The 16,301-nt window shown below is 36.4% G+C and overlaps 1 protein-coding gene across 1 annotated transcript; it reads left to right on the top strand.

Annotated features, from left to right (window-relative positions):
- Positions 1-2,974: 2,974 nt before the first annotated feature.
- Positions 2,975-11,183, top strand: LOC149946527 (innexin shaking-B-like). The gene is made up of 2 exons (XM_090172747.1): positions 2,975-3,367; positions 9,926-11,183. Exons 1-2 carry the CDS (start codon positions 3,091-3,093, stop codon positions 10,738-10,740), a joined length of 1,092 nt encoding a protein of 363 aa, XP_090028873.1. The 5' UTR covers positions 2,975-3,090; the 3' UTR covers positions 10,741-11,183.
- Positions 11,184-16,301: the final 5,118 nt, after the last annotated feature.

Raw genomic sequence — 16,301 nt, 5'->3', positions numbered from 1 at the left:
TCCCGCGGAAACTATATCAAAGTAATAATATAGCGCCACCGTGTGGAGAACTATCAATCAAACCGGGTAAAAAATATAATCTCTTAAATTTTTCGAACTATAGTCAAATCTCGACGGGTCAAAATAAAACAGAAAATAAAAGTATATAACGCCGTTGCCGTCAATATAGAAGATATAGTCTTTCTTAGTTGTTGGCTGTCAGACGAACTACTACAGGACGGGGTCCTGTTGTCGGTCAAACGTTATGAAGTAATTTTGCGTTTTTAATTAGTATGTTCGGTCTTCGGTCAAGAAAAGAGTTAAATTGTGTTTCGCGTTTGGAACGTGAGTGAGTGGACTTAAGTGTATGAACAGTGCGTGTTTAAGACTGAAATCGTTAAAGTAATTGTGAACTAACTCAAGTCAGCTGTAAGATAAAATTGATTGTTATTATTTTTTGAATTGGAATAACCTAATTATACACTTGAAATTATCAACTCAACCTGTGAGGCTAATTAAGTAGATTGGAAGTAATTAGTAGCGAACAGCTCTCAGCTGTTAATTAAGACAGTTTATAGTTAGGTAGTTTGAATTTAGTTAAAATGACTCAGTATAATTTATGATATTTACTTAAGTGTAAGTGTGTTTTGGTTTTTTTTTCAATCACGATGAACTAAGACAAATCTAGTCTTAGACACTTGAGTGCCAGTTCTGTACAATTACGTAGAAGGGATATATATTGTTGGGTTATTGATGAAAGTTAAATCTAGAACGTTCCATAGACTGTTCTGAATAAAAATAAACATTTATAATTTTGCATAATTCTGGTTGCCATTTTATTTTCTAATCACTCGCCCACAACATTACAGTTCTGGCAATCCCGAATCAAATAAATTTTCGATATAACGGCGGCGGGAAATTATTCTCGTAAATTTATCGCCTTAGGGAATATTCTTTTAACAAAATTTCGATAAACTATGTACTGTAAAAAGGGTGTAATTCAATTGTGCATTGTTATAATACGTCTAACTCGTTGTTGTAACTACTTAATTTATGATATTCGGAATAAATTAAAATTGGTCGTTTCGTCTAAATTATTTTAATTATAATTAAAATTTTATACCGGGTGGGATAGAACTGGGATAACATTTTTAACAAATAACTCTAAATTGCGGAGATTTATCTTTAAGGGTTATCTCGAGAAATTAATACCACTAGGGACAATTCTTCCGAGGAGAGGTATATTTTGGCTTGCCAACTTGTTCTTTTTGTTTACACTCTAACCCCCTGTCTAATTAGATAATTATCTAGCTTCTGAAGTCTGGCGTACGTGGCGCGGCCAATCAAAGAAATTTTGTCATTTGTTAGTTTTTTTCTTCGTTTTAGCCGATATTGGAAAAATAGGGCGATAAATTGGTGCATCCCTACTTATGAACTAATGTGATAGTCTTATAGCGATACATAACGATAAATTTATGAAAATAGTTCCACTCCGTCTCAAGCTGGCCTCTCTCGTGGGTTCAGACAAGTATATTTTAGGCATTGGTTAATGATTTACCGAGAAAAACATTTGAAAATTCCAGAGAGATTCGAGTCTTAAGTCTGCTCGCGTACATTATACGTGTCATAAATATAAGAAGAACGGAGTATTTTTCATCGTCAATTACTCCCGCAAGATGGCGCCGGAAACCGCGGACACTTTCCTATAGTGACAATCGAGTCGCGTGCCAAAATAAATTCTTCTTTTCCGGTTCCCTATATCGAATCTCGAGCGACAAAAAAGAGAAAAACTTTCGTTATGACAAAGAGAAGTTTCATAGCCACCGTGGTTTAAGAAGCCAATTAAACGATTACGAAGTCATTTTATATTATCTTACTCCGGGATCTTTATTTAGAAGTCGCTCGAAAAAGGCCCGGCGAGATGCGGGACTGAATATAAAAAGGAACGAAACTAACTCTCGGTGTTTGGGTGCTACCCTCGCCAAGAGTCACTAGAATGATCCCCAGGGCCAAGAAGGGTGTCTCAGTGACGCTCAGGGGTAAAATAAGGATATAAATTTCAGGAAAATGAAGAGGGAGAATCTTCGCAAACCTTCTGCGGTTTCGGCAGAACCCCGAACCATCGCGCTATAAATAGACAAGCGGCGCGCGTTTCCCAGAGCGGCAGAAGCAGCGCGTTGGAAAGAACAGGCATCGAAGAAAGTGGATGACGTCTCGGGGGGGGGGGTTGCGACAAAGATGCGAGAGGATGAGAATGGGGATGCTGGGATCGCGAGAAGCTGAGGAAGAACGAACTCCGTGAAGAAGTTTAGTGGGAGTCCGACGCGGAGAGGGAACAGAAAGTGAGAGTCAGTTTTTGGGAGCGGCGGGCCGGAGTGAGATAATGCGCGCCAAGGAATAGGGATTTTTCACCCCGACACGGTACGGGTTGAAGCGGAAGCGTTTAATAAATGGTTAGGCTTAAGACTTGATTTATTTATTTATATTATTTATATAAATTAAAGACAGCCGTATTGTTTGTTCTATACGTGTATTAATTATACCTTTTCGTAATCTTTGAAATAATATTGGCACCGCGCTAAGAATTCGAGGAATTTCCACGAATACACATTTTCGTTTTCGTGTCTTGAAATTCTGCCACGTGTCAGCAATCGCCTCGTACTCGCGTTAATTCAACCTATAATTAGTCTCTGTTGGAAAAATCGTTTTGGGTGGATAGTTTTGCCGGCCGACGCGATGAGGCTGTTCGGTACGTGTCGCCGAGAACGTGTCCGTCGCGATTCGAAACCAGAAATATGACAGTGTTCGACGAACAGTTGGCCATCGACGTATCGTGTTTTCGCTTAGCTTTGGTTATCGTTAATACTTAAGAGCTCTTCCGTAAGCTGACCGCGGATTGCTTGAGTAAAAAGAAAGGAATCCAATATGTCAAAAGGGCCCAAGTACTTTACCCGAGTCACGTCCGTCGGCTTCGGGGGATTCCGTTTCACCACGCGTCGATCCGACGAGTGTTAAGTGGAAGTCTCTTTATTTTCCCTCCTTATTCGCGGCGGGTTTGGTTCGATTTGGTCAACCAGAACCCTGTCGGCGGACTCGTTTCGCCCAAACGCTATGCTGGACGTCCTCAGGAGCTTGAAGTCCTTGCTCAAGATCAGCAGGATTCACATCGACAACAATATCTTCCGGCTGCACTACACCTTCACCGTCTTGGTGCTGTTGGCCTTCTGCATCGTCATCACGACGAAGCAGTACGCTGGCGAACCCATCGACTGCGTCCACACGAAGGACATTTCCAGGGAGATCATCAACACTTACTGTTGGATACACACCACTTTCACTATCAGCACTGCCTACAACAAACAAGTCGGCAAAGAAGTTCCTCATCCAGGTATAGTGGCTCTATTTTATCTATAAGCTACGCGTACGAAATATTATTTATTACGAGAATAAGCGTGGTTCCGAAAACTTCAATTTAAAGCGTTAGAAATTCCTTAACTTACAATAAATATTTATTTTTAAAAAATGTTTTTAATCTTTGATAAGGGAGGTGACACTGGATTCGTAAACTAGCCTATTCTACAGGATAAATTCTCTGGTGTATTTTATAGTCAGCATCCCAACGTCAGAGCCGCGTATTTAAAAAACAGCAGTTTGAAGAATAGCTTTTATTTATATATTGAGATTCCATGGGAGCTGAGTGGCGCTGGGACAAGTTCCCCCAAAGTGGACCAAAATCTGGGAATTTTACTTACATTGTTAGTAACTCCATTAATAAAAGACACTGCATTTACCTTTTCTCATTAGATCGATATTTATAATACATTTTTTTTAAATTTTTAAATTTTTAATATTAGAATATTGCCCCAAAATTTGAGAAATTGTGTTGACATGGAAATATAATCTATTATCATAGCACCATACATAAACAAACAATAAAAGGAAAGGTCAATATCACGGCATGAGTAAGATATGCCAATACACTCGACACCGGTACCATACGATACGGATATCATAATGTTTCCTACTTGAGTCACTAGAGCTCAATCGGTTTGATAACCAGTTTTGAACAATAAAATTGAGATAAACTCACCAGGAAAGCTGCTGTCAACGATAGCGGGACTTTAGTAAACCACTATACTTAAATAAATATGAAAAATAATCTTTGCATTACTAAACTCGGTTTTGTAAGCCTAGTTTAAAAAGGATATAATAGATTTCGTCGTGGCTTATAAAATCTGCTTGACTCTGAAAGTTGAAAATCATATACACCCAAATCTTCCGTATTATTCTTTCTTTAAATGTGTTCTCGCCTGTTTTAGGGAACAAACTCTGATACAAAACGTTTCTATAAAACTACCAAAAATCCTTTGAATTTATAAAGGAACTTGATATGACTACTTAGCCTTAAAAATTTAGAGAAAGTTCGTAATGAGATAACTGCCGTAAATTCAAGCAGAAAAATAATGTTTCTGGTCCTTTTTAATTTTACACAAAAAGGTTATACTTATTAATTTTACCTAAAAAGGTTATACTAAATAATTTTACCTAAATAGGTTATACAAAATAATTTTACATAACAATATTATACTACTTAATTTTAACTATCAAGTTTTCTACTTTTTAAATTTAGCTAACAAGGTTATACTAACTTATTTGACCTAACAAGGTTATTCCTTTTAAATTTACGTAACAAAGTTATAATATTTAAATTTATCTAAAGAGTTTATACTAGCTAATTTTACCTAACAAGACTATACTATTTAATTTATCTAAAGAGGTTATACTAGCTAATTTTACCTAACAAGACTATACTATTTAATTTATCTAAAGAGTTTATACTATTTAATTTATCTAAAGAGGTTATACTATTTAGTTTATCTAAAGAGGTTATGCTATTTAATTTATCTACAGTGGTTATACTATTTAATTTATCTAAAGAGGTTTTACTAGTTAATTTTAACTAACGTTGTAGAGCATAGTTCAACAATCCGATTAGCTTTTAATTAAACAAGCTATCACCATATAATTTCCATCCAAAATTAATTAAATAATTAGTAATTTAAATCGTCAGTGGCTTGACAAAACAGTTGAAATCCCGGCTCAACTTAAAATATTTTCAAATTTTGGCACAGGAAACTTCGGGTCATATTTTTTTTTCTATTTGCTGGCAGGTGTTGACAGCTTCAGACTTTGATTAGTCTGGCCACGATTATATACGGCTATAAGCGGAAGCTCCCAATGAAACCCTTTCGAGACAAATATACATCTGGGCCATAAAAAACGTGCTTTTGCGGGATGGAAGAAATTCGTGGAGAACGAGAATTGCCCGCTAAAAGGTCGATGCCTAAAATGACACCGCATGGGCTCATCATGTAAAATGTAAAAATTATAGGGATGTTTACTTCATGTAGTTCTTTCTTTTTCGGGAGGATGTCCAGGTTGAGGTGGACCAATTCCCAGAAATAAGAGCAGGAAGTAAGAAAGGCACCGTGTGCTCTTCAATCGCGTCGGAAGGCTCCGTTTTAGGGAACCAATGAGAAATCAAGGGCTGAATGGGAGAGGAGCTTCCTTTTAGATCATTACGAGGATTGAGAGCATCGCCAATCGTTTCAACACAGTTATCCTCCCTAAAGTCAAAATAAATTCATTCTTGGTTTGACATTTTTCCCTCGCGCAATTTTATCTTTCCAACCCTACTTTTAAAACAACTGCTGGAGGCTGATAATAATTTTTCCAGTATAAAACGATGAATACTTTTATCGTAAGCTAAATCTTATCCACTTCTTCTATCAGGGAAAAAGGATATAATACTCGGGTAACATCATCGAGAATGAGCTCAGAAGTCAAATGTTTAGTTAAACTCCGGGTGCAAAGGTTACGAGAAGCTCCTCCTCTACCCTCCCGTGACCTTCTTCTTTTCACAAAACACCTGCAGATTATACATAAAACAATTGTGACCCTTTAAATCAAAGGGAAAGTCAAGGATGGAGAGCGTTACGATAAGAAGAGCCAGGGTTGATGGTTATCAATTTCGGATAAAGCGTCTCTTTTCTCAATTTCTGTTATAATGTATATTTATTACGAATTAGTTTTTTCGCATTGTTCTATAAAGATTCTAAACCAAATAAAGCGTCATGCCATAAATGATTCATATCCAAACGACCAAATGTACACTGGGCAACTTAATAAATTAGGCAGCAGTGCCGCAGCACCATTGAATTGCTTTTGCGAATTGTGGAAGCCCAAATTTCGTGCCCATATCAACAACTTTGATTCATTTACTTCCGTTAAAACTCACGTAGTCAGGGGCGTAGGAACGTTCTAGAAGTTGGAGGGGGCAAAGAGAAACGGAAAGGGGTCTGGACAATGGTTTTGAATTTTTAATGTAATGTAGCTTCTCCGAATGCATGTGTACATTTTACTACTTTGTAAATTGGAAAAGACTGAAATTTAAACACAGTTGAGGTTCTATAAGTTTTTTATGCTTTTAAAATGAGAATTTGAGCCTTTTGAAGATTTCAACTGATCAAAAAGTTGGAGGGGGCAATAAAATTTGTTGGCGCTCGCAGCAAAATTCTAGGGAGGGGCATTGCCCCCCTGGTTCCTACGCCCCAGCATGTAGTGTCGTGGCTAGCATCGGTGCCACCCGGTGCAGATAACATGGTGTGCTACTTACTAGTCAAAATGTAAAAAAAAAGTTTTTTCGAATTTCTCTAGTTTGTGTAAGTTTTTATTTTTATCACGGTCGGGTGTCACCCCAAAACGGCCCCAGATGGGTGGCACCCGGTGCGGGTCGTCCCCGTCACCCCCCCCCCAGCTACGCCCCTTCATTCTTGAAACTTATTTGAAATAATGAATTAAATAAATTTAGTTATTAAATTCTTCTTATTATTAGTTATGGATAAACTGATATAAAATAATATCCACTATATGTAAAAAAAAGTATTTAAGAAATGAAGTGTAAAATTTAAGGTATAACGAGTGCTTATCGGTTTGTTCGAGTATCGGAAGATCAGTTCAAGATTATTGAATTATTTATTTACCTAGATATAAAGCCTTTGAAAGCTTTATTAAATGTTACCTTGAAGGGAGAGATGTCTCGTACGTGTTACGAAGCGTATCATAATTTTATATCAGAATCCGGAATCTAAATTACATTAAATTAATTAAATACTATATTAAATTCAATTTAGTATTTTTCATTAGAGTGAAAGTATTAGCTTTAAAAAGGTATTAAATAAATGAATAAACAAATTGGTTCTTCGGGAGAATGATAATTTACAGCTGGACGACAGGCGCGAGGGGGGGGGGGCGGTAGGGAAAACGTCACCTGCTTGTGCCTCAAATGCTTCGGAAGACGTCGGTTTTGAAGAACGAGTAGGATACCGGGCTGATTTGATTCTTTTAGAGCTTATTCTTCGAGCCATTCTTCTTAAGTATAAACAAATACATTCATGATATCACTACATATTATGCTAAGGGATAATCAATTTTTGAGTAACAAAATTAGTGAACAACCCCAGTCCTAGTCTATAGCTCGTATGGATATTGTAAATTGCACTGCGTAGTTATATTTAGTTATTTATAAAACATATTTTCTAGAAGTTATTTCTATTTATAAAGTTGCTATATACAATGCATTTCCTCGCACAGTTTTCGCAACGTATTCTAAGTCAAAATAATGACCGCCAACGCACAAAAAAACTAGCACTATACAAAGGCAAAAAAAACCCCAGATGTTCGTGATACAGTATTAATTACTGTCAAAATAAGGTGACGATCATAGATTTCATTGTCAGTTTGCATTATGTGCATCGTTATTTATTTTCGATACGCGATTAACGAGAAGCAGACGACGCGTAATATTCAAAGGACAATCTTCCGGGATGAAACGTCTGTTGTAGCACGGCCAACTTCGATCGTGTGTACCGCGCTTTTAGCGGCCCCGTCAATCGCCTGAATTTACCGTGTATATATTTTCAAACCAGGCTTTCGCTACGACCAAAATTTAACGTTAGTCAGATAGGAAAAATCCACAAAAACAATTATTTTTAAATAAATTTTGTAAAACATTGAATTAAACCGAATGTAGGTTAATATTTAACTAATAGTATAATATTTTTTTCATGATTCAAATTTTTTAACGGTGTTTATAAATTATAAAAGAGTTAAACAGAAACCAAGAACATCCTCTAGATGCTGCCAGCAACATAGTATTATTGTTTAATACTTGAAACACATGTAAATAAATAAATAAAACAAAAAGTGAAAAGAAGATCACTGTAACTTCAGGGTAAATATATTATTTAACATTTTTATTAAATAATATTAAGTTTAAATATATTATAAGCGCAATAAATTATAATTTTAGGTTTCAACAAGTTTTAAGCTTTCATCTTTTTAAACCTAGAATAATATTGTATATTTAGAAAGGGCCGGTTTGTAATTTTATCTGACTGAAATTTTTTCCATAATAAAGGTACAAACCTGAACAGAAATCATCCTCCTTGAAATGCAGGCTGAATACCATCTATCTTTGACCTATTTAGTTCCAAAGATGTACCTAAGCATCTTTTATCTTCAATTATATTAGTTTTAAGATTCTTACTCTTAAAATTAATTAGATTTACAGAAAATGCTACCTAAGAACGGTTATAAACTCGTGAATTTGCTATATATATACTATTAATAAACATTTGTTATTATTAAAGATTTATAAATTTTAAGAGATACATTATTTACGCGTCAAAACGCTCTAAACACCTCTACAGCCTTCAAAACTATGCATTCTAATATGGCGCCTTCGTGTAAAAAAACGTGTCTCTTTTTCTTCATTTAATATTTATAAGGTAATATTTTTTTTAAATTATGAATTATACATAAATATATTGCGAAAAGATAGTTTAACTTACTATACCTTGTTTTAACGAAATAGGAAAGTGGAAAACCGAAGAATAAACATTTTTCCTTGATTTAGTAGGTTTTTGGTCGTATGTAGCGCCCCTATCGGGATTATTCATACACGCAAATTAACATTAGATGCGAGGCGATTGACCGGGCCGCTAAAGCGTGGTACGCGCGATCGAAGTTGGCCGTGGTTGTAGTGAGGAAAATTAAGCAGTAGAAAGGTGGCACCATTGAAATTTGAATAGATCTATTTCCAAACCTTAAATTTTTTTTGTGTTTTCCTTTGTTATTCAATTTGCAGTTATCCTTAGAGATATATCGTTTACTGTGTACAGCGTTATAAATATTTGGGGAGGTTGGCATTATATAAATTTATGATCATCACCGACAAATGCCTCAGCAGATTTGTCTTTCGACGATCTCGCAATTTACTTTTATCATCGCTATGGATAATAATTTTAAATAAAAATCATAGATAACGTAGAAAGATATTCCGTTGTTTGGTCAAAGAAAAAGGATAATTTCACATCTATGTAAAACAACTTGAAAATCTCACTGAAAACGCGAAATTATGCAAACCCGTGCAAATTCCTATAGGTTAGTTAAAAAATAATCGCTTTTTAAATTCGGAAAAGCCTAAGATCTTTAATGTCTTTTGAAAAGGCTGCTAGCCATTGCTGAGGAGATGGCCACTCTGCGTTGCCTTGTCTATTAACCGATTATTATTAAAATCGAAAGAAACACACTTAGGTAAGAGAGCCGTTGAACGAGTGTTCTCGATATATCCGTTAAATATTTAGAGTTACCATTAGACCTCAGACGAGATCAGCATACTGACCTTTGAGGGTTGTTTTTTTATGTAAATAATCCGTTTTGAGAAAATTTTACTATTAATATATGTTATTAAAAAAAATCGTGATATTTAATTATTTGACGTGATATTTATATAATTTCCGCACTGTTGAAAGAATTAGTCGTTGATATTTTGATATATGTATATATTTTAACCAAATCGTTTCGTTTTTGTATTTGCGTGCAGGGATCAACGCGGAAACGGATCCGCAGCAATTCGTTTTCCACAAGTACTACCAGTGGGTCTGTTTCACGTTGTTTTTCCAAGCTGCATTGTTCTACATTCCTCGCTGGCTTTGGCGAATGTGGGAAGGAGGCAAGATCCAGGCGCTCATGATGGATCTGGACGTCGGTCTCTGCGGCGAGCAAGAGAAGAAGCAGAAGAAGAAACTGCTGGTCGACTACCTGATGTCCAGCCTCAAACAGCACGACTGGTACGCGGGACGCTACTTCTTTTGCGAGGCGCTGGCCTTCACCAACGTCGTCGGTCAAATGTTCCTCATCGATAAATTCTTCGATGGCGAGTTCATGGACTACGGCTTCAAAGTGATCAAGTTCGCGGAGAACGACCCCGAGATGCGTACCGACCCCATGATTAAGATATTCCCGCGGGTTACCAAGTGCCGCTTTCACAAATACGGCGCGTCCGGAAACATCGAAGCGCTCGACGCCCTTTGCATCCTCCCACTGAACATCATCAACGAGAAAGTCTACATTTTCTTGTGGTTTTGGTTCATTATCCTGTCGTGTCTCACCGGAGTGGTGCTGCTCTTTCGAATTATCATCGCGGCCTGCCCACCCGTTCGCGTCTACCTCCTAAACATGAGGTTCCGAGTCGTCCACTTGGACCATTTGCACACGGTGGTACGCCGCGGTTCCCTCGGCGACTGGTTCCTCATTTACATGCTTGGACAGAACGTCGACGCGGTCATCTTCAAAGAGGTCATCGCCGAGATGGCCAAACGAATGACTACCGAACCCAAAGAGCCAGCGACGGCTTGACCAAGGTCCAAGCCGAAATCGTATCGGCCCGTTGCTCTTTCTCTGGTCATATCTCTACTTCACGCTGTTAGAAAATTCAGGAGATTTTATTTGTACGACGGAAGAAAATAGTTATTTATAGAATAAAAAACGTTCAATATACGCGTGGACCAAAAATGTTTGTCTCCCAGGAAAAGTACGTAGAATTGAAATTGTGGTAAAACCAGATACGAAATGGTTCAATTTGTTATATCATTATAATCCCCGAGACGGGACATTTTTAATGTAAATATAAATACTTTTAGTGCCTGTACTTTTAGCGTTTTCGATTTTAAACTATCTACATATACTCTATATCTATATACAAGAAATACATCGAGCTTGAGTTCTTGAAACATTTTGTTCCTATTATACAAAGATATTTATTCTCTAGAGATATATTCGTTTTTTCCTACTATGTGCCTTATCAAGAGACAAATAAAAACACACCGTTCTGAGATGCGTTTAATTGTGAATGGATGCTCTTACGCGTTAAATTGAAATAAGTGTTTCCATAAAATAAATTAAAATAAAATAAAATAAAATAATATAATATAATATTAAATAAAATAATATAATATAATATAATATAAAATAATATAAAATATAAAATATAAAATGTATAATTGGCTTTCTCGGCCAAAGTTGTATTTACTTTCTTGGCATGCGCTGATTAACACTTCAAATTCTGTTCCGAGCGTCGTCGAAAAATAGTAACACGAACCATCTGATATTTTATAGAAACATCTATTGTACGTGGGCCTACTCAGAAATAAGGGTAGCAAAACGGAACGTAGACCATTTCCAAACCTAAAATTTGCCGAGGGAAGCTGAGATACAAATGCATGGTCACCGTCTTGGGTTTTTTTTTCCGGAGAAAGGTTTGATAGTACACTCAATATTGCTAAGGTTATACCTATAGAGAGTGTTTTTCAAATAAGTACACTCTGTTCGAAAAGTCTTCAGTCTTTGCGAATTTTGAACTTACTTTAATTTTTTTCAAAATATATAAAAGGTAGGGTGATGAAACCAATTGCATTGTTATTTTTTAATGATTTTCTATTATAATCAAAATGTGTTTTTCACGAAACATTGAAATTTTCGCGGAAACGGAAAAAGTAATTTTTGACAACTTTGATAATAAAAGTGCTACGATATTTTAACTTGCATTTTAGAAATCAGAGTGGTCAATTCCTATCTTAAAACTGTCATTTTTATCGCTCTAGGACAAACGGTTGAAAAGATATCGCCATTCGAAACAATTCTAAAAAAATCAACAGAATTTCAGCAAATATATAATCCTATAATCAGTTTTTGAAAAATGGCCAAGTGACTGTAAAATCGAAATTGGTTATAATTTTCCAAGGCCTAAAATAAGGATTTTTTAGAACTGCCCAAATAAAATATATACAAACTAAACCCCCAAAACATAACTTCAATGAGCTATAAAATCAGTTGGAACTAGAGGATAGCGCCGCCGATCGAACGCCGCCGCCGCCGATTATTTAGATAACGCCGAAACGCCGCCGCCGATAAATTTAATTTCGGCAGCGCCGCCGCCGCCGCCGCCGAAACATGTTTATTTCGCCGCCGAATTAATTTCCATTATTAAAGTATAATAATTGCGTTTTGAGATCTAAATTCAAACTACATAGATTATTCTATTGGTAGTGCTACGATTTATAGGCTGTTGGGTGCACCCATAGAAATCTCATAGGTAACTAGAATGCTGCCGCCTACGACCGAGCTTGTCGCCAGTTCGTTTTGAACCTTCAGCCAATGAGTACTAAAACTGGTTTTAACTTCCTTCCCTCCCCGCCAGAACTACTTTTGATGACGATAAAACCGCCATCCACTGGGAAGTGACGTCAATTACATCATATCTTTGCAAAAAGGTCTCATTGTGAAAAAGTTCTTTCTGGCACACTTATGATTAAATAAGTTACATATGATAGTATGTAACCAAAGTTACCTCTTTCTCGTTTTGGAAACAAGTGATTCCTATTTTAATAAAATATATTCTATTAAACATGTATTTTTTTAAAATGTGTTTAACAGTTTAAGTTCTAGCGGTCTATTAAAAGAGTGGCGCTATTTCTGAGGGGGGGGGAGTTTTTCCCCTTAGGCGCCGCCGCCGCCGATTTTTTTCAACACCGCCGACTATTTTCTGCAAATCGGCGCGCCACGCCGCTGCCGAACTAATTATCGTTCCCGCCGCCGCCGTTGAAAATTTGTTCGGCGCTATGCTCTAGTTGGAACCTTGGAATTATTTTATTTTACAATGCCTCGCTTGTCAGTTGTCACATTCGCGGAATGCTGGAATCACCGAATCTATAATTTGTAGCAGACGAATAGTTTAACAAAATTATAAGAGAAAAAAGGGCTGTAAATAAGTAACATAGTTCAGCAAAATTTGCTGCGTTTGGCGATATGTACCGGAAAGACCCGCCGACCGTGATATCTCCCAAATCCGATTTTAGAACTGCAAATCAGAGATATAGAACCGCCCAAAACTGCAGAAATTCCCACTATTTTAGGAACTGTAATTTTCAAAATTACATAAATAAATATCTTTTGTTACATAGGACCATCCCAGAAGTGGGGAGTCCCAATAATTTATCGAGAAATATAACTCAGTCAAATTTTGTTGCTGTATTGGCGATGGATGGCCAAGTCGGAGTTATAAGAAGACTAAATGAGCAATCATATATTATATTCAAATGCTCCAAGATTTTATGTTAACATCATTACGGTTTGGAAGACTTTGGAGGGTGATTTCGTCTCAATATCCGCACTGGGTTTTATTTTTACATTCTTACTTTCTCCTTTAATGGTGTATTTCACTCTGATTTTCATTTTTTGCCAAAAAATTTCATGTTTCGCGAAATTCACATTTTGATTATGATAGAAAATCATTTAAAAAACAATGCAATTGGTTTCATCGCTCTTCCTTTTAAAGATTTTGAAAAAAATTAAATTAAGCGCAAAAATCGCAACGGCCGAAGACTTTTCGAACCAAGTGTACATAAATATGTGTGCCTCACTTAGCAAAATTATAATAAAAACCTGAATAATAAGTAATTTACTGGGTGACGTAGAATGAACGTACTCAGTGACGTTTATTCAGAGTCAAATACAACAATATTAGCCCCTCTATAGCCAAATACATATGTGCGGTAGTTCTAGTCTAAAAAAAGGGTTGACCCTCAACTCTCTGTATTAGAAACTATTTTTTAATGTATGTTTAGGGTATAGTTAACTTATAAATTATTTAGACTCCTAACTTTAGTCAAATTTCACTAAAAATTGCAAACGGACTTCTAACTTTTAGGTCACCCTGATACTGTTAAGGTCTCATTAAAGGATATTTCGACCTTAATGCGGGAGAATATGCCTACTTAATGTCGCAGTCTATCCAACTTGCACTTTGAATCTGAAATTCTGTCCACATACATGGAATTCTGGCCGCTTGAAGGGTCACAGAATAGTTGGAAATGTAAAAGCGAGAATAAAGAGTAAGTGGTTTTTGGGTGCTAGAAGGTCTCGCGAAGCTTAGTCCGAAATTTCCAAATGATTCTTGGACCATATTAACGACAATTTAGTGGGATTTGTGTTCACATTAGTGGGTTGCTCTTTCCATATCAGAGTTTCATGATCGTAAAACACACTTTATTTTACAGAACTATGGACCACATCCGTTTGACATTTATTTGACCCTTGTTTTACCCAAGGATAAAATATTTGAACCGGAAAGACATTTTCATTTCATTGACAATGGAAAAAGGGAGACCATTGTATTAGATATTTAAACAGTTGTATTAATCAGACCCCATTGTATTAACCAAAATTGAACAGCAAGCCCCTTTGAACTGGTCTTATTATGTCATAGATGCGCCTGCTTGGGCCAACGATAAAGATTGCGGTCTTTAGCTTGTTTTTCCAAATTTGTATTGTATATTTTCATAATTTTGACGAAAATAGACTAGAGTGAAACATATAACAATTCTAATTCAGTCTCTAAAATAAATCATTTTCTCAAGCTACTCACACTCTTGAGTTGGTAGTAAAAAACTATTTTAATTTTAATTTTTGAGCGTGCTGCCAAGTCTGACTGGTTTTAAAAATGTAAATATTTTTGGTTGTACAAATACATTCATTGCACACCCCGAGTGAAATCACCTAAGGATATTTTTTTAAGTAGTCAGCCTGACTAGTGAGCTTCCTATCTTAATTTATATAAATAATTGATCAGAGACCACATTTCGTTGACCAGGAAGTATATTGTTTTGACCGAATAGCTAATGCTAATGGTAAGAGAGCATATTTGGTGCGGAAAATTATGAAACTAAAATTAAAAACTAATTATAGCGGAAATAATAAGAATGAAGTGTAGAATTTGAAGCAACAAGTTCGTTAAGTACAGTTACAAAGACATATCTCGAAAACCGTTTTCTAAAATCTAGAAACGCAAATATTTCGGGCCACCATCTTGGAATTATGACGTCACATAACTAATTTTTTGCCAAAAATAAAAAAGATTTTGTCTTAATATTTCAAGGTTGACCGATGAAAAATATCTGGTCTTTACGATAAATTTATCATAATATAAAAACCATAAATAAACTTTACCTAAATAATTTGTTATAACTAACTATAATATATCTACTCAAGAATAAAAAAATAGTTTATGTTGTAGAGAGTTGCTTGCCTTATTATTTCCTGCACGCGCTCACTCTGGCAAAGAGCACGTTTAAGGCCTAATTGACTTAGATTGTCCACGAAAATGTCTGGTCCTTCTAGAATTAGCCCTAACAATATAACAATCAAAATACAGATTTTATTATAGACACGTTTAGCCTACCACTTACCGCTGAAACAATACAATTTCGAGAATAGTTCAGTTTCTCTTTCCTCTGCAATTTACAAAAAAAGAGTTTCCTATTGAAAACGTATATTCTTAAAATTTTTGTATCATATACACTCTTTTTCGCGGTCTTTTCAACCCCTCTTTTTGGCTGCCCGCTAGTCGGCCATTACCTGGAACCACCGGTGGGGGAGAATGGGGATTAAGGGGGTAAACTCAACATGAACGCGCCCAGCAAAATTCCCAAGAAAAGAGTGTATACTTTTCAAGAATTTAAACCATATTTCATTCGGGTTTGAAATTTGTAAAGTCTACGCCACTGATGGAAATTTGCAACACCTTCCTGCGAAATGGTTCATTTATGGTATATTAGGGTTGACTCTAATAAAGAGTAAGTCTCTGGGGGGAGAGAGAGAGAGATCTACCACTCTGTTCCGTCCGTCTTGAAGGGCGTAATAATTCAATCGTCTTTTGTGTCTTCTACGGTTGCCGCACTCTTCCTTGGCTTGGCACCAAATTGGCAAAGTTTATTTTATCTTTTGCCCGTCGAAGCTCCCTTTTTTATTATTCCATTTGGGTCTTCCTGGTTCGGCAGCCACCAGTGAAACGACTGAGTGACTTTTCGGCGGACGCCTGCGTTTCCAGAGACGAGGAGGAGAGACAGAGATATGAGCACCCG

Source organism: Leiobunum rupestre, chromosome 4 (assembly GCF_980474605.1).
Source record: "Leiobunum rupestre chromosome 4, qqLeiRupe1.1.hap1, whole genome shotgun sequence".
NCBI classification, from domain to species: domain Eukaryota; kingdom Metazoa; phylum Arthropoda; class Arachnida; order Opiliones; family Sclerosomatidae; genus Leiobunum; species Leiobunum rupestre.
The sequence above is the reverse complement of the archived record's forward strand: the minus strand, read 5'-3'. Positions and strand labels throughout refer to the sequence as shown.